The 18,311-nt window shown below is 40.5% G+C and overlaps 1 protein-coding gene across 4 annotated transcripts; it reads left to right on the top strand.

Annotated features, from left to right (window-relative positions):
* Positions 1-653: 653 nt before the first annotated feature.
* On the top strand, positions 654-8,135 carry si:ch211-256a21.4. Of its 4 annotated transcripts, none has more exons than XM_043705949.1 (3): positions 654-1,405; positions 6,163-6,336; positions 7,669-8,135. In XM_043705949.1, exons 1-3 carry the CDS (start codon positions 1,216-1,218, stop codon positions 7,854-7,856), a joined length of 552 nt encoding a protein of 183 aa, XP_043561884.1. In that variant the 5' UTR covers positions 654-1,215; the 3' UTR covers positions 7,857-8,135. The 4 variants fall into 4 exon arrangements, 2 of the variants coding, with proteins under 2 accessions (XP_043561884.1, XP_043561883.1); XM_043705948.1 differs by having other exon boundaries at positions 655-1,405; positions 6,160-6,336; XR_006313952.1 differs by lacking the exon at positions 654-1,405 and adding an exon at positions 5,349-6,073.
* Positions 8,136-18,311: the final 10,176 nt, after the last annotated feature.

Raw genomic sequence — 18,311 nt, 5'->3', positions numbered from 1 at the left:
ACTGTCTTGAATTTCAACTAGCTTCCTGCTACCAACCTCCCCCCTCTCGCCATCGCCTTAGCCTCTTTTTTTTTGCAGATAATGATCTGATTTCCTGTTACATGCTTCAAGTCGACCCGCTTCCATCACAGCCACAGGCTGTGCAATCGTGATACCTGTCACTTGTTACATAAGTTTCCCTTCACTCTTGTGTCAATTCCCTGAAATCCATGAGCTTTGTTGTCAGATTCCCCCGCCAATGGGAACAAATTCAGTCCAAATCCCTTCTGATTTTATACAGCCTCAAGAAATCTCCTCCCAGCAACCTCCTCCCTGAATGAAACAGAGTCACCCTGTCCAATATATCTTTGTAGGCGAAAGTGAGGACTGCAGATGCTGGATATCAGAGTCCAGAGTGTGATGATGGAAAAGCACAGCAGGTCAGGCAGCATCCGAGGAGCAGGAGAATGGACGTTTCGGGCAAAAGCCCTTCATCAGGGCAATCTATCTTTGTACTGATCCGCACAACCATTTTCGTGAATCTTTTCTGACAGATTAGCGTTTTTAAAAAGCCCCAAAAGCAGTGTGCCTCACCGCAAACAACTGCAGCCTTCCACCAGAAACGTCACTGGGTGGAAGCCACATTTTTGGCGGAAAGTATCTGTTGTAAATATCACCGCTGGAGCAAAGCTTTAGCAGCTTTCTCACCATTGGGACGGCACGCTGCTGGTTTCTTACTAGCTGTCCCTGATGCTAACATGCAGGTGTTGAAGTGCTATCTGTGCACATGCTAAAGAGCAGAAGTGGAAATATCAGAACACTTTGCTTAATTTCCTTCCTGTTGTGTGAGCTGACTCTCTCGCCTCATTTGCATTTCTGGAGTGTTGAGGTTTAGCAACAGATTCTGTTTCCCCGTGGCCGGCTGCTCAGTCCCAGGCTTGATGGCCAGGGTCATTGTCAAATCGCCAGCCGCCACTGGAGCCATCGCTTGGGGCTTTCCAATAGCTGCTTGAAAACCTTAGAGGGAAAGTCCGGGACTTCCATCTGACCTTGTAGCGTTTCTCTTTGTAAACCAGCATTACTGGTCTCTCGCTCAGCATTCCGAATGGTTTCACTCAGGCCAGACTCAGTGCCATTCAGCTGGCAGGAACGTTTAATATTTAACTGCTAACCTTCAGGATCCACATTGCCTGCTAACAGTGACCCCCGGCAGATTGGACACTCGGAATTAGACCAATGGGGATGCGGGGAAGGGAGCTGAGGTGCAGATTGCTGCAGAACACCACTGTGATAATCGGCTCTGTCGCTTTGATTTACTCGGTTTGTAGCCCGAGCTGGTATCAGAATAAGGGGCTGTGGTACATGCCGGATGTTACGAATTCATCTACTTCTGAACGGACTGAATTTCACCACCCGCTTAGCCGAGGTAAGCGCTTCCAGCGTTGGCGTCTAACATAACGATGTATCTTTAAACTAAGGAGCATGTGGTATCACAGGTTCGGGAAGAACTGAAAGGAAAACCAATTGGCTCATTCGATCCGGCCTTTCTCTCCAACAGCTCACCTGCTCCTCTCCTTCCCCAACTTTCTCATCTTCCTGTGCTCTATTGGTAGGATCAGCTCAATCCCAACTCCTTACATCATAAAATCATAGAGCTGTACAGCATGGAAGGGAATCGGTCCAGCTCAGTTGGCTAGCTTGTTGGTTTAGAGGCAGTGTGATGCCAACAGCATGGGTTAAATTCCCATCACCGGTCTGAGGTTACCATGAAGGACTCTCCTTCTCAACATCTTCCCTCGCCAGAGGTCAGGTGGCCCTCAGGTTAGATCACTGCCAGTCACTTCTCTGGCATCACAACAGACCCTTTGGTTCAGACTGACCAGAAATGGTGCATTAATCTATTCCTATTTGGCCCATATCTATCTAAACCCTTCATATTTGTATATTCTCACACAGATGCCTTTTAAATCATGTAATTGTACCAACCTCAAACACCGCCTCTGGCAGCTCATTGCATACACTCAGCATGCCCATTTTAATTGTGCCAACTCCAGAAGAAGACAAAACAGTAAAACCAGAAAGATAGGAATGTTATCTAGAATGAAAAAATAGCCAACTTATTATCTAAATTGAGTGAAATTTCAAAATGTTTGGGTGTAGAAGGATCTAGGTTTCCTTGTGAATGAAGCACAGAAAACTAGTATGAAGCTACAATAGGTAATAAGGAAGGCAATGGAATTACAGCATTTACTGCTAAAGGACTGAAATATAGAAATGGGTAAATATTTCAACTATCACATCTGCAATATTGCATAGTTTTTGTCAGCCTACTTGAAGAGGAATGTAGTTGTATTGGGGCCGTTTAGAGTAGGTTCATTAGCTTGATTCCAGAGTTGAGGGGTTTGACTTGTGAAAGAGTTTGAGCAGTTTAGGCCGATATGCTAGACTTTAGAAGAATGAGAGGACATCTAACTGAGGTATATAAGAAACTAAAGAGGATTGACAAATTAGACTTGAATGAATGTTTCCTTTTGTGGGTCAGTCCAGAATGAGAGACCATTTAGGATAAGAGGTGGCAGATTTAAAACAGTGGTGAGGAGGAATTATTTCTCTCAAAGATTTGTATTTTTTTTTAACTCCCTACCCCAGAGTGTAATGGATGCTGGGAGACTAAATAAACTTAAGGAGAAGATAAATGGATATTTAGTTAGTAATGGGTTAAAGGATTATGGAAAGTGAACAGGAAAGTGAAGTTGAGGCTGGGGTGAGATCAGCCATGAGCATATTAAATAGAGCAACTGGCTCAAGGGGTTGAATTGTCTATTCCTGCTCTCAGTTCCGATGTTTAAGTTTACCCACCAGTATGTGATATTCAATATTGGAGAGGAATTTGCAAGTGGTGGTGTTCCCATTAGCTGCTTCCCTTGTACTTCTGGATGATAGTGGTTATAGGTTTGGTAGGTGCTAACTGAGGAGCCTAAGTGAATTTCTGCAGTTGCTAAACTTCGGTGGTGGAGGGAATGAATATTGAGGGTGGTTGATATGGCACCAATCAAACAAACTGCTTTATCTTGAATGTTGTCAAATTTCTTGAGTGATATTGGAGCTGCATTCATCTGGACAAGTGGAGTATATTCCATCACATGCATGATTTGTTCCTTGAGAAATCAGTGAGTTACCCACTGTTGCAACTCCAGAATGTTGATAGTGAGATATCCAGCAATGGTAATGTCATTGAATGTCATGGGGTCAGTAGTTAGATTCCCTCTTGTTTGAGATGGTCATTGCTTGGCATTTATGTGGCATGATTGTTACTTGCATCTTGTCATCCCAAGCCTGAGTAAGGTCCATGTCTTGTCACATTTGGCAATGGATTGTTTTAGTATCTGAAGAGCCATAAATGGTGCAATATCATGCAAATATCAAGGTACATCCCTTCTTTTCATGGAGGCAGCTGATTAATGAAGCAGCCGATGAATACTTGGTCCTAGGTCATTTTAGAACCCAAGTTCTTAAGAACAATAATATATTGTAAACATTCATCACACCCATTCCTTAAAATCTCTCTCTTTCTGTAAGCTTTTAATTGTTTGTCCTAACTTTTCCGAATAAGATTCAGTGTCCACTTTTGTTGATGACTTTCCCTTGTAACATACTGGTAGATATTACAATATTACAGTAGTTATACTGTTGTTGCACAGCTCAGCATCTTTTGTTTTTCATTTAAGTATAAATTCAACAACATTTTTGAAGGTTTCTATCCAATCGGATTGCACCACTCTTTCAGCAGGGCAGTCCAGTTCAGAACAATCACTGCTGAAAATAAATTCACCTTCTATCCCCTCTCAATTTTTTGCCAATTATCTTTCATCTGTGTTCTTTGTTTATTGGCCTTTCTGCATGTGGAAACAGTTTCTCCTTATTTACACTATTGAAACCTCTTAATTTTGAGTGAGTCAATGTTACACCATTGTCAACTTGACAAGACAATGATGTGAAACTATAATGATTGTTCAATATATAATGCACCTCATCCAATCCATTTATGCAAATTTGTTTTAGTCTATATTTTTACTAATGTCATAAGATCCCTATGCAATCATCTAGCAGTAACATTGCAGCAAAACTGAATCTTGAATAATGTGTTCAAACTCAGGTACCAAACAATAACCTATATATAGGAGGATCAATGAACACAGGGAATGGGAACAAACATTCAATCTAAAAAAAATTAGCTCCACCATAATCAATCATTTAAATTTTGGTTGTATTCCCTCTATACAAAGCTATGTCTCATAAGAGTTTAATATGCAGTTTACTTGTAAATAGCGGACAAATAATACAGGAGGCAAAAGGTAAAATCAGGGAAACATAGAGCTGAAAAGCCTTTCAAGGTGACTAAGTTTTAGAAACAGGAACAGTGAGTCACAAACCAGAGCAATTCAGGGGGGGAGATCCTGAGAACAAAGGCATTGTGACTTGTGCAACAGAGCCACTACTGCCAGAGGATGTGGTGAGTGCTTGTAATCTCAATTGCCAGAGTAGAATATAGTCAGCTCATGAAGTATCTTGAAAGGATGAACTTGGATCTTTTGTTGAATTCCAGGGAACATGTAGTTTAGCAAGAAATAATGGGAATATAATGGGAATGCTGAACTTTGTAGGTAAGGGTACGGGTTATATATCCTAAAAGTGAGTGGACCAGATATTGTTTTTAGTTCTGACTGCAGTCCCAGCAAAGCCAAATCCAAAATGGAGGAAGCCAAAGATATAGACTTATACAGAAGTAAGTCTCTCAAAACAAACACAATGTGCTTTACATCCATTGGATTACTTTGCACAAGTGAACATGGGTATATTCCCTAAAATAAAACTGCAGATGCCTGGCGATCAAAAACAAAAGCAGAATGTGCTGAAGAAACTCAATAGGTCTGGCACCATTTGTGGAGAGACAATTAATGCTTCGCGTCCAGTGACCCGTTTTCAGAACTGAATTCCAAATGGATCATTCTACACACAAATGTGAAAAGAGCAACCTGTTAAACTACTCGTGATTAGTGTCTAAGATTCACAGGAGTTTTTAGTCTACCCGGATCACCCGATGGTACCGTCTGAATGATAACTCCTATCTGTTGAAAAACCCTTCCTCACAATTGCTGGACTTGGCTACCTCACTGGGAACTTTGACAGAAAACAATTACCATTGTCACAATCCCCTACACCAGCAGATAAACAACGACTAACGTTTTTCGCGTGTCAAAATTTGTATTTGTTGAGTTCTGTTATTTCTTTAGCTCAGTGTCAGTCATCCAGGTCTTCTTTGATTTGGTACTTTCAAAATTTGTTTCCAAATATGAGGTTTTCCAGTGATACTAGCAATATAATCGGAGAGATATCCAATTCAAAGACTTTAACTTTCAGCCAGAGGAAGAAAGCTACACACAGTGCTCAGAGCAGTAAGCAGAACCTCTCTTTGATATAAAGCAGATCTCATACCACTAATTTCCTGTTTTAGTTCACAAACTCAGTTTCTACTCTCTCCTCCAGTGCTATTATTAAGAAAGATACAAAATTTGTTGAGCTTTCTGTTCCTTTTCCGATCAATGATTTGTAATGCAAGTTTAATACAGCACAATCTAGAAATATAAGACAGGCACTTAAAATGAATAAAGTCATAACGTAGGATATTTCTTTCGATTGCATGTTTTCAGTATAGTAATGCCCAATTCCGAAGAAGTTTCTCCCTGCGTTCAAATTTCACACCAGCATTTCCCTCTACAATTGCTGATAGACATTCTATTTCGGGACATAAGATGGCGCACTAAGTGCGACTCGTTAACTTTCCACTGTACTCACGTGATTACGTGACAAGAAACCTGATGCTAATTCTAATTCACTTGGCTTGCTATTCGGATGTGTTGGCGGAGATGTTAGGCTTTTAGGTGCTTTTCCACTGTTGCAGGAAATGGTGTTGACAAAAATCCTGAAATGTTTGCAATTTTCACTTCGCATCCAATTAATTTTGCTTAACAAAGCATGATGTTAGTTGTCCGGAAATGACGGCTTTGTTTATGAACTGAAAATGTTTTGTAGAGTAAGTAATATGGAATTTTGAATCTGAGAACAGTGTTCAGGTGTTGCTTGTGCTTTTTGTTTAGTTACTGTTGTTTTTCTTTCCAGCAGTGGAGGCAGAACGTGTATTTGGGGTGATTGCAACTATGATGGCAATCACAGCCATCTGTATCGCATTACTGCTCATCTGTTGCTGGAACCCAGATACCTACATTGAATCCAAAATGAATCCTGGGCGGATACTGTATCCCGGAAAATTGTTGATTGTAATTCTGGTCCCAACTGGTAAGTAGTCACTGGAGCTCTTCAAATGGTTCAGCTAGTTAAAGGTACTGAGTAACACAGTCAGGCAGACCACATAAATCTCAGATTTAATCCCCACATCTGTGTAGTTATCAGAAAGAATGGCAGTAAGGGTGTTACAACTGGCTGTAATGGCCCTCTTCTCAGGGAGGAAGAATTAGTTTAAGTTTCTCATCAGTGATCACTATTTTAGCTCAAGACGAACATATGGACATTAGATTTGTTAACATAAACTAAAGGTGGAACTTGGGGCTTTCCTATTGTGTACAGTTATCTACTGAAGCATAACACATTAATATTGATAGGTGTATGAACAAAGTCTGCTTTTTACACTTTTTACACTAATTGAGCAATCAGTACATTTTTGACCGATTCACTATCACTAAAACATATGTAGTGACAAATCAAATTTACTACAAAGTAACATATTGAGATTTATTTCATGTTTTCTTTAAACTGGTCAACCACTGTGGGAATATTGAGTGGATATAGTGTAGTGCTAGAAAAAGCACAGAAGGTCAGGCAGCATCTGAGGAGTAGGAGAGTCGACATTTTGGGCAGGACCCTTCATCAGGATATTATTTTCCTTGTTACTGCAGAGCTAATGAATATTAATTAATATAATTGAGAAAGCCCTCTTATATATATTTATGGAATACAAACATCACTTCCAAGGCCAGCTAATGATACTAGACAGGAGGTCAAGAAGCTTCATGAATGACTGAATTTAACAGAGGAAAGAACCCCCCACTGTGCTTTTAAGAAGGGACGACCAAGATTTTGGCCCAACAACAATGAAGGAATGGCATATAGTTTCACGTTAGATTATATATGTCTTGGGGGCCTGCTGGTGATCCCAAGCATCCAATATCCTTGCTTTTCTAGTATTAGAGATTGCAAGTTTGGAAAATGCTATAATTGGAATCTTGGTGAGTTACTGCCGTGTAACTTGTGGATGAGGACCATTGCTGTGGCTACGTTAGTGCTGGAGAAAGTGAATGTGTGGGGTGAGGGCAATAGATAATAATGATTGTATCAAATTTATCCTAATACTCAAAGATTTTATAAATATTAAAAGTTACTTTGAAAACTAAAAGATTTACTGACAATTGAATTAGTTTGTTCTTACCTCAGCTATCACTCAAAGGTGCCTGAAAAAACATTGATTTAGGCTGAATAATTTCATTAGGAAATTATATTTAACAGGTCTTTTCAGTTCTCACCTGTCACTAACACTTCATATCAAAAGTAACTACATGAATTACCAACCTGACTTTTGCAAGAAAATTGAAGTTTCAATGTTTTTATTTCCAGCTCTACTATATTTCATTGCATGGTCTTTGTTCACCAACCGTCACATGGAACAAATGAAGAATGATATCACACAATTTGGCTCTGCGTACTGGATGGGAATGTGTGCTTGGTTCACACTGCTAGTTATTTTACCAATTATTTATTTGATGGAGCAGTGCTCACATCAAGAACCTGATATATCAATATGAACAGGAACTCAACATTTTAGGAGTATGTTTCAATATGAGAATCATGAGAACCTGTATAAAGTCATTCCAACTTCTTACAACCACCAGACTGGGAATACCAAGACTATCTTCACGTATAGTTCAGTCGGGAGATTGAATTTGAAACACAGTCTCCTTTAGGAACTGCAGAAGTAATACCTGGACAGGATTTTGAAAATTATTCTTGAGGACTCTTTGAGAGCTACTTATTGACTTTGGGGGGCCGATTTCTTTTGATTTCCAGGGTCTACATTTTTCATTCTCACTTGCTCATTAATTTAGTGATTATGTTCATCACAACATTCCATCCTATATTTGTGTTGACATATAGAGCATTTGGACTCAGATGCAGAATTAAAAGCTTTCAGCAATATCTTCAATAGTTATCAACCCTCCATTACATTTAAAGCCACAACACACAAGGATTACATTTAATCCTTGTGTAGTATTTAAATTGGCCTGTTAGTTTTAAGAATAACTGACACAGACTTCTACACAGGAAAAAACAACATCCTAAGTGCACTTTCCACATTGGCACGGTCATAATTTAAGTACTTCCATTGTGTATTCACAAAACTGGAACATTTTAACTAGTTATTATCCTTTTTAATATCCATTAAAATAGGCTGTATGTTTCCTCTACAATAGCTTCTGAACTATGCAGCATTAAGATAGAGATTCCACATTTACAAGTAATTAGTTAACTCAAGTGATTTCATGTTTACTTAGCTTCTAGTTAGCGGAGTGTTCCTGTTATGCTTGAAACAGATGTTGCTTCATATATCTCTCTCTCTCATTCCTGTACCCCTACTCTTGGCCCCAAGACCTCAGTTCTCTGTGGAGCCCATGGTTCCTCACTACCAACACTTTATTACCTCACACTCAATGCTCCTCCAATCATATGTTGTTTCACTTCCAGATTGTTGTCAATGGACTCACTAATGAGCCAATCAGCAAGGGAGAACCATCCATCGATTGGAAAAGCAATTTCTAACCACTTAATACCATTCAATTTGCAGAGACCACTTTTCTTGGATTGGTTAGCCGTGTAGGTGAATTCTCTCAGTTGATTTCAGGGATATTGGGAGCAGATGCCATGACACACATTCCTGTGAATAAGAGGAAATGTGATTGTAGTGACGATGTTTCACATGTGTAAATGTCGACAGACATGTTCAACTGTAATTTGTATTTAAACAATAAAGTGCAATGTTTTTCACATGCTATTGTAAGAAATAAGAACCCTCAATAAATATTATTTTTCTGTATAGTAAAAAAACCCATAAATTAGCTGCACTGTATCATTCTTCCTCTCCTTCAGAAAAATGAAAGTGATCTTAAGCAATCAAGGACCAATTCAAGGTAGAGAGATTGTACATCCAATATTAAGGTCACACCTTTCCTGAGCTTATGGCGAGGAATCTTCTGCAATCCTGCATACCCCCTTACATAAATAAATATTAGAAGTGGCCAGGAATTGGGTGACGGACAAGGAAGGAAGCGACCATCCTGGGTACTTCCTGCATTCATTGGTTTGACAGGTTCAAGCAAGTGATTGACCCTTTCAGCCCTATCCAGTGCTCAGAGACAGGAGGCATTCCTCATCAGTTGGCCTCTTCAGCTGCCTTCTTCAGATGATAGGTGGATCAGGAAATGTTCTCTACCACTTTGGCTAGTGAATGCATCATATTTAAAGTATTGCTACTCAAAATTAAATAAACTACTTTAAAATTATTTATGAATAGTTCACCTAGCCTGCCTTCAATAAATAGTTGGGATCCACGGGCCAAACCATGTGGTTCCCCCACTAGTTACATCTTGCCAACTGGCAAAAGACCCATTTGTCCCAAGTTTCTGATTTCTGTTGGTTAACCAAGCTAATACATCACCTCCATGGACGAGCCTCAACCGCCAGGTACCCGCTCTGACTTTTGTCATGTCATGCCATTAGCACACATATCCACCTGCCAATCTAGGTCCACTAAATTTCTGGGATGGTCATCATGAAAAACTTGTTCTTTTTTCCCCCTCAAAATATTGTCCTTAAAATCACTTTTGTAAAAGGATTCAAGTCTATTAAAGTCCAGTTAAACATCTTTGAAAAGCCAATGCCTTATTTTCAGGTGTGTACGAAAATTACAGATATGTATGTGCTGCCAGTACATTACAAAGAACGATCTTCCAACTATTCTTGAATAAGAACAGAGGCATGAATTAAGGTGAAAGAATGAGCATGTAGAAAGAGTGTGTGCGCGCAGATTAATTTGACTATCACTCCCCTGGGATATCTAACATTTGATGAATAGCTGACCATTGAGAATCACATGCAAAACAAAATGAAGCATGACACAATGAACAGAAGAAGTGCAGTTATTTCAGGCCTGTTTAGACATGCTGTGACACCTCCAGGACAGTTGGGACTTGAACCAGATCCTTTGAATCAAAGATAAACTACCACTGTCCCACAACTTGTATATGTACCAGACAGGGAGAAGTATCAGTGAAAAATAGAACTACCAAACAACATTCAGACAGACATATGTCTACTCCCTGGTGGAGCACATATGCGAAGATCACTGTAAATAAGCATCACTATGGATGAATAATCCTCATCCTAACACTTGTGAGCTAAGGCTATGTGAGAGACCTATTATGTGCAATGGAAAAATATGCTCACAGCCATTCAGATGACAACACAAACATTTACAGTAAGTTCTTCACCCACTTGAAGGAGAGTGAGGGACACAATGTTGTCTTTGGTAACTTTAACAACTTAGTGTCAAAACAGCATTGTAGAATCCTTGAAATCTTTTTGAAAATAATTAGTTTCACCTTTATACTATTCCTTTTTGGCCATAGGCATTTCTGGAATACTTATAAATATTGTGTTAGTTTCCATATACTGCATTTGAATGATTACTAATAATCATGCAATGCTGACGTTACGAGACTATAATTATATGCACTGTTGGCCCCAATAATTCAGGTCTTTAGGTACAGGCAGTAAAGTTACTACATTTGCAAATCTTCCAAGCTTTCAGACACTACTCTATTTTCCTTTTAAAACTTCACCAATTTACATCCCCATCCTCCAGAAGGCACTGAGACAGTATTGTTATTGATGTATGAAGCTTGACAGCAAGCACAGCATAATGCTCCATACTGGATCATCAGAGCTGAGGATGTCTTAATCACCTGCACACATATGAACCTACAGTGGAAGGAGTCACTGGACAGTGGAAGCCCCAGTTAATTTTCCCCTAAAACACAGGAACAGGAAATCAAACTGCAGGACCTTCAATTGTCTTTTCTGTGATTAGTTAAAATGCTAAATAGGATTCAGCACTGAAAGAAATTTAAAATACACAACCTTTTGAAATTATCCATGAATTAGGAGGGAGAGTACTGAGAAACAATGCCACAATTTAAATTTTTCATGCCAGTAATGGACAAATTGTGCTATATACATTTTAATGCGGATATGAATATAAACTATTTGATATGTAAAATAGGAACCAGAATTGGATATATTGTTTTAAATAAAGGCGGTACATTTTACCAATCATAAAAGAGATATTCAGCTGAATTATGTCAGGTCCTGAAGGTCATGGGCAATGGCAAGCTAGTCAAGAAAACATGATGAGAATGGAAAATGAAATTCTTAACACAGAGAAAAAAAATCCAATTTCATGCATAAGGTTTCAATGACTTGATAAGAATCAAGTTAGTGAGTGGCCTCAGGTTCACTGGCACAAGATAAAATCTCAATATTACCAAATCTCAACTCATTTATACAGTTTGCAATTTTCCACAGCAGCAGAGAGAAAGTGGACAGTGACAAGTCCCAATACAAAAGTCAGAGTGGGTACCTGGTGGTTGCAACTCATTCATGGAGGTTGGCACCATGGCACATCACTACCTCACTTATAATACACTTACCCACATCAATACTGCATCTTGGAGCTCACTGGCAATTTTTATTGCAAAGCTGCTCAGGTTGCTTTACACACATGATTAGCTACTCATCTCATGCACCCTAACAGAGTGCATCTCAGGGATCTTAGCTTGCTTGCTTAGCGGTCACTCAATTTGTCCTTGCTTGGATGCTGACAGTATCTCTGTCTTGCTTTGTCTTTTTGCACATTGCTGCCTTGTTCAGAAATTACAAGCTTTTTTGGTCTAGCTTACCTTTTAGTGCAGAGACAAAGCCAAGCAACTGGTCATGTTTACCAATAATGGTCAATGAGAGGGGCAGACTTGTTGGTGAATGGTATCATATTATGTTAATGCCATACCTTCCTTCAAATGACTATCTCTTAAAGTCTAAGAGGTGTAGTCCTCAGTCAAGTGAAAGGGCATGCCAGCAATCAATGGGTCCCCACAATTGTCAGTAAAGGACATTGCCTGATATCGGTCCAGCAGCCTGGATGTGGTCAGTCAGGAGTGACCAGGGTCAGGGAGTCATTGGTCATTGGTCAGTTCTGTAGGTCCAATAGATCCAATCTGCAGAATAGCAGTTAGTCAAATCAGGGAAGTGTACAGATATCAGTCTGGTCAGTCATTCCAGGTCAGTCAGGGGAATGGGCCACACTCAATCTTCGAATCTGATCACAGAAAGTCAAGGAGAGCTATCAGGTGCCACTGATCTGTTGGCGAAGTTAGAGAAGGGGGTTACCTTCATTTTGGTCACTGCATCATGAAGACACAGAGAAATGGAGGAGGAATAGGTACAACAGCAAATTCAAGACCAGTAGCAACTTCCAGCAGCTGCAGAACAGCCTCCACAAAAAGAAACCACAGGGCGGGTGCCCTCAAGTTGAGGTGGTGGTATAGGAGCCCTAGGGTCTATTGTCCTTGATGCAATTTTTTTCAGATGAGCAAGACACATTGCCACTGCCAAATGAGCATGTCCCAGATCTATGATATCTGCTGGAGCAGAACTAGTGACCAGAAAGGGTGGCATGGCCATCTTCTCCCAGTGGTCATTAAGATAACATTAACACCAGCTTTTAAACAACTGGCTGCTTCCAAAGAACCACTGGGGGCCTGTGTAGGATCTCTCAATCCTCAACCTACAAATACATTACCAATGTAACTTCAATCCAGGGCTCCAAACAGTTCTTCCAGGTGAGACAGAGGTTCACATGCCTCTCTTCTAATCTAGTTTACTGCATCAGGTGTTCCCAATGTGCTCTTCTCTACATTAGGACACCAAACATAAACTTAGGGAACAGTTCACTGAGTATTGCAGTCGGGTCTGCAGAGGCCGACTTGACCTCCCAGTCACCGCCCATTTCAGTTACCCCAATCACTCTCTTTCCGACATGACCATCTTTGGCCTCCTCCATTGCCAGGGCAAAAGTGAGGACTGCAGATGCTGGAGATTAGAGTCGGGAGTGTGCTGCTGGAAAAGCACAGCAGGTCAGGCAGCATCTGAGGAGCAGGAAAATCAACGTTTCAGGCAAAAGTCCTTAATCAGGAATCCTTTCTCCTTGGATGCAGCCTGACCGGCAGTGCTTTTCCAGCACACACTCTTGACTCCTCCATGGCTAAGAAAAACACAGCTCCTATTGGAGGCAGAACTTCCACCTGGACACTTTCCAGCCCGCAGGATTCAACACTGAGTTCTCCAATTTCAAATAACCTCCCTCCCCATCCCCGACTCCCTTCCCAACCCCTCCCATCTACTGCTCCCTGCCAATTAGATTCATTCCTCCCATTGACCAACTAGTTTGTACCGTACACCTGTTCTCACCTATCCCCACTTCACTATCCTGCTCCTGCCACCCCCTTCATCTGCAGCTCCCCCCACATCCACCCCCAGTCCTGAAGAAGGGTTACACCTGAAATGTCGACTTCTCCACCTCCTGATGCTGCCTTACTTGCTATGTTCTTCCAGTCTCCTGCCTGTCTACTTTGGATTCCAGCATCTGCAGTTTTTTGTCTCTAACCAATATAACTTGTGTCAGACCACATCATTTTATCTAATTTCCCTGTGATGAAGTCAATACTGCAGCCTGGGCTTTGCCAATATAATTGGCTTCTCCCATGTGCAGGGTACCTTCATGGAGCAAACGGTAGGCATCCTGAAGGGGAGGTTCTGATACATTGGTCAGTATACCTCAATGTGCTGCGTAAAAACAAAATGCTGGAGAAACACAAGAGGTCTGGTGAAGAGAGAAACCTTTCACATTCCAGGATGTTGGCAGACCTGTGGGAGTTCCTTGGGCATTTTCTATTTTTAGTGAGTTTTGAGAAGATTTGTAGCTCAGGTTGAGGTTTTGGATATAGGTTTGCTCACTGAGCTGAAAGGTTCATTTCCAGACATTTCATTACCTTACTAGGTAACATCTGCAGTGGACCTCATGCGAAGCAATGCTGAAAATTTCTGCTTTCTATTTATATGTTTGGGTTTCTTTGGGTTGGTGATGTCATTTCCTGTGATGAAGTCACTTCCTTTTCTTTTTCTCAGAGGGTGGTAGATGGGATCTGGGTTTGTTGATAGAGTTAGACCCCATCCACCACCCCCGAGAAAAAGAACAGGAAGTGACTTCACCACAGGAAATGACATCACCAACCCAAAAGAAACCCAAACATATAAATGGAAAGCAGGAATTTTCAGCATTGCTTCGCGTGAGGTCCACTGAAGATGTTACCTAGTAAGGTAACGAAACGTCTGGAAATGAACCTTTTATCTCAGCGAGCAAACCTACATCCATTTTCTGTATTTGTTTCAGATTCCCCTCATTGGTAATTTTTTATAGAACCCTTATAGTATGGAAACAGGCCCTTCAGCCCAATAAGTCCATACCAACCCTCCGAAGTGCAACCCACCCAGATCCATTCCCCTATTACTCTACATTTACCCCTGATTAATGCACCTAACCTCCACATCCCTGAACACTATGGGCAATTCTGTACATCTTTGGATTGTGGAAGAAAACCAGAGCACCCGAAGTAAACCCACGCAGACACGAGGAGAATGTGCAAACTCCACACAGACAGTCGCTCGAGGCTGGAATCTAACTCAGGTCCCTGGCGCTGTGTGGCAGTATTGCTAACCACTGAGCCACTGTGTGTGCTACATAATCCTAGCATGCTGTGCTTTACAGAGAATGAAGCAGGGAGTATGATGAATGCTGAGGAGTTGGGAGAGTGGCAATTGTCTCCTGAGGAGGAAAATGAGGGTGACTTAATTGACACCCATGTCCTATAGATCTGTGTTGAGTGAAGTAATCACTCATTGACTGTAAGTTTGCTGTTGCTCAGAAGTCAAACAGGTTTAGTTTCAGAAACAAATATGTTTTTTTCTTTATGGCTTTTTTCTTCACTTTTCCTGCTATTATAATAAAGAGCATGTTGGTCCAATATGTCATTCCTAATTTGGCTGGGTACCTACAGATACCACCCTGTCCGTTAGTGAGAAAGGGGCATGTCATCTGCCTCTGGTGTCAGCTACCAATGCCTAAAGCAATGAGTGCAGTTTTGCCAACACTTCCAGTAGTCAATGAGCATTTTGTTGGACATGGCCTGTCCAGGCAACTGCCGACCTATTGTTAGTGTCTCTGCTCCTGAGAGTATTTGTGTAATTAATGGCTGATACCATGGGTTCCTTTCCTGCCTGGGCTCTAGTAGTCCTGAGTGGCAGTGACTTGGGGTGTGTTGACCTCAGCTAGCTGTGGCGATATGCCAATTATGTACTCACCACAAAGTGTTCCTCCACAATCTAGCTAATGGACCCACTGTGCTGTCAGTAGCTGAGCTAATTAAAAGTTGCAAGAGCCAGTCAGTGTTTCCCTGAAGGATCCATGAACTCTTCCTCAGAGGTGGAGGTGATTGGTGTGATGTCTGGCTGTTTCCTTCATGACGGAGGCTGTGTGGACACCTCTCAAGCCTGGAGAAGACAAGGGGGAAATGAGGTGGAAATAGGGGAAATGTTAAGCATGTTAAGAATAAGTTCAACAGTTGTAATGGGACAGAACAGCACATTTAAATGAATCTTACTCACTTGCTGGGGACTCAAAGGTCCATCAGGATCTCCATGACCTTGTTAGCAAATCCAGGGTGCTAACGTGCCTCTGTTGGCTATTTTTAGAGCCAACTCTTCACATACCAAAACTGTGAAGGGTCATTCCTGGCTTCCAGTGTTTGAACTAGTACAGAACTGGGCTTTAAGTATGGCGCTGGTGGAGCTTGTGGAGAAAAACCCTCAATGAAACTCAAGAATTGACATTCAGGCATACTTGGGAAAATTTCAGCCCACTGTGTGATATATACCGAGTGTGTCATATGTTTTAGATCACAGTTGTTTAGTGTTAGAAGTTTAATTGCTCACTGGAGGTAAGTGCTAAACAATATCTAAAAAGAATGGAAATCACATGCTTCAGGCTACTAAAATTCGAAAGGTAAATTACACTTACTGTATAAAGTCACAGTTAAAAAGCGAGAATCATAAAATGGCACATGATCTGACTTAGCTATAGAATTAGAGACATGACATTTGCAATTATTCCAATTAAAGAAATGTTAATCATATGATTTTCCACATGAAAGAAAGTTATGACATTTGGTTATAAAATTTGGTTAATTTGTATTTATGCCTGGGACAGATAAACAGGCAACATTGATATGCGTATCAGTAGTACTAAGTGAGAGTCTTTGTTTCGACTCAGAAAGGGCACAGCCAAGAAACATAACTTGTTTATGTTTGAATTATCGAATCTCTACACTGTGGAAGCAGGCCATTTAGCCCATTGAGTTTATACCACCCCTCCAAACAGCATCCCACTGAAACCAACCCCCTACTCTACTCTGTAATCCTGCATTTCCTATGGCTAACCCACATGTTCCCTAGGCGCTGAACACTTTAGCATGGCTAATCCATCCAACCTGCACATCTTGGGATTGTGGAAGGAAACCAGGGCACCCGGAGGAAAGCCATGTAGACACAGGGAGAATGTGCAAACTTCACATAGACAGTTGCCTGAGATTAGAATTGAACCCTGGCGCTAGGATGCAGCCGTGCTAACCACTGAACCACCATTAGGTACTGATCAAGTGCATGCAGACACTGAGGGAGAGGATTTCTGGTACGATGACCATCCATAGGTGGATATCCTAACACAACATACCTTGTACAATCGCATATGATAAAAGAGAACCTGGCCTAGATACTGAAAGGCAACCATAGCTCTGCAGAGGTCAAAACATTTATGAGACACTGAAAATACTGATGTATAAAGTACAGACAATATGCCATCAGAAACTCCAGGAAAATTTCAGAAATTCTAAAAAGACTCATATAATATGACTTTTCTTCCCTTCAATGGAAAGAGTCACATTGGTGGGATAGCCTCTGGCTGTTTCCTTCACTGTCAATACTTGGAATTCAAACTTAGACCTGCTATTCTGTTCAATTTAAGCAAACATGTAAGATTGCTCTGCAGACCCAATGTTTGCAGGATTTCAGTAATTCCCCCCCCCCTGCAGAGTAAAATACTTAAGTGGCAATTAAGTGAAATTTTACTGGACAGATACATAGACAATACAAAATAAAACTTAATTTTATAATAATGATTACATTAAAAGAGTTTCACAATCTATAACCATATCTATCATGTTGAATTATTATTGTACAGCATTGGATGTAGTAATACACTTTATATGAAATACATTTGCCTTCCCTCCCTTGATAAGGTTCACAACATAGATGCACAATTAAGTTTCATGTAACAGTTAGTACATCAGCTCTGAGTAGCTCTGCCACATGGGAACCTAATAGTTATCCAAAGATTCTGATATGAGAAGTGACATATAATGTTTGTGTCCCATTTGAATTATTAAAGAGAACATTATATATTAAAGAAAAATGAAAGACAAACAATTTTTTTCAATAAAACATCATGCTTCTGTACTCCATGGTATCTTTAATACTATCAGAGAATAGAACCTCCAATAGTCTGATTGGCTTTCAAAACTCAGTGTGAAAGAAGTAGGAAGATGTTTTCACATGTTATCAGGTTAGTCTGACTGAGTAGTGAGAAATACTTCTCAATTAGTTATATTTTAAAAGTTCCCATTTGAAACAAGTCACTGCTGTTCTTTCTAGACAATAGGAACTTGACAATTATCATATTTTCAAAATCAGCAGTTACACATTCCAAATGTTGACAGAATTCTTTCACACAAAACCTATTTGAACCTCATATTGCCACCTAATTATCCAGATAAAGCCAAACTCACATCTCACTTCAAAAATTAGTGACAATAGTTCCAACCATATGTTGTGAAAAGTTATTCCTCCAAAACATTGCTCCCTTCCTGCATCGAACGTACATCATGAAAGGGGTCAGGTGATACAATTACAGTCATGCAATGAATTGGCCTTCACTGACAAGATTTATTAATAAAACCTTGAAGATTCCCACAACAGAAACT

This window comes from Chiloscyllium plagiosum, chromosome 16, assembly GCF_004010195.1.
Source record: "Chiloscyllium plagiosum isolate BGI_BamShark_2017 chromosome 16, ASM401019v2, whole genome shotgun sequence".
Lineage (NCBI taxonomy): Eukaryota > Metazoa > Chordata > Chondrichthyes > Orectolobiformes > Hemiscylliidae > Chiloscyllium > Chiloscyllium plagiosum.
The sequence above is the reverse complement of the archived record's forward strand: the minus strand, read 5'-3'. Positions and strand labels throughout refer to the sequence as shown.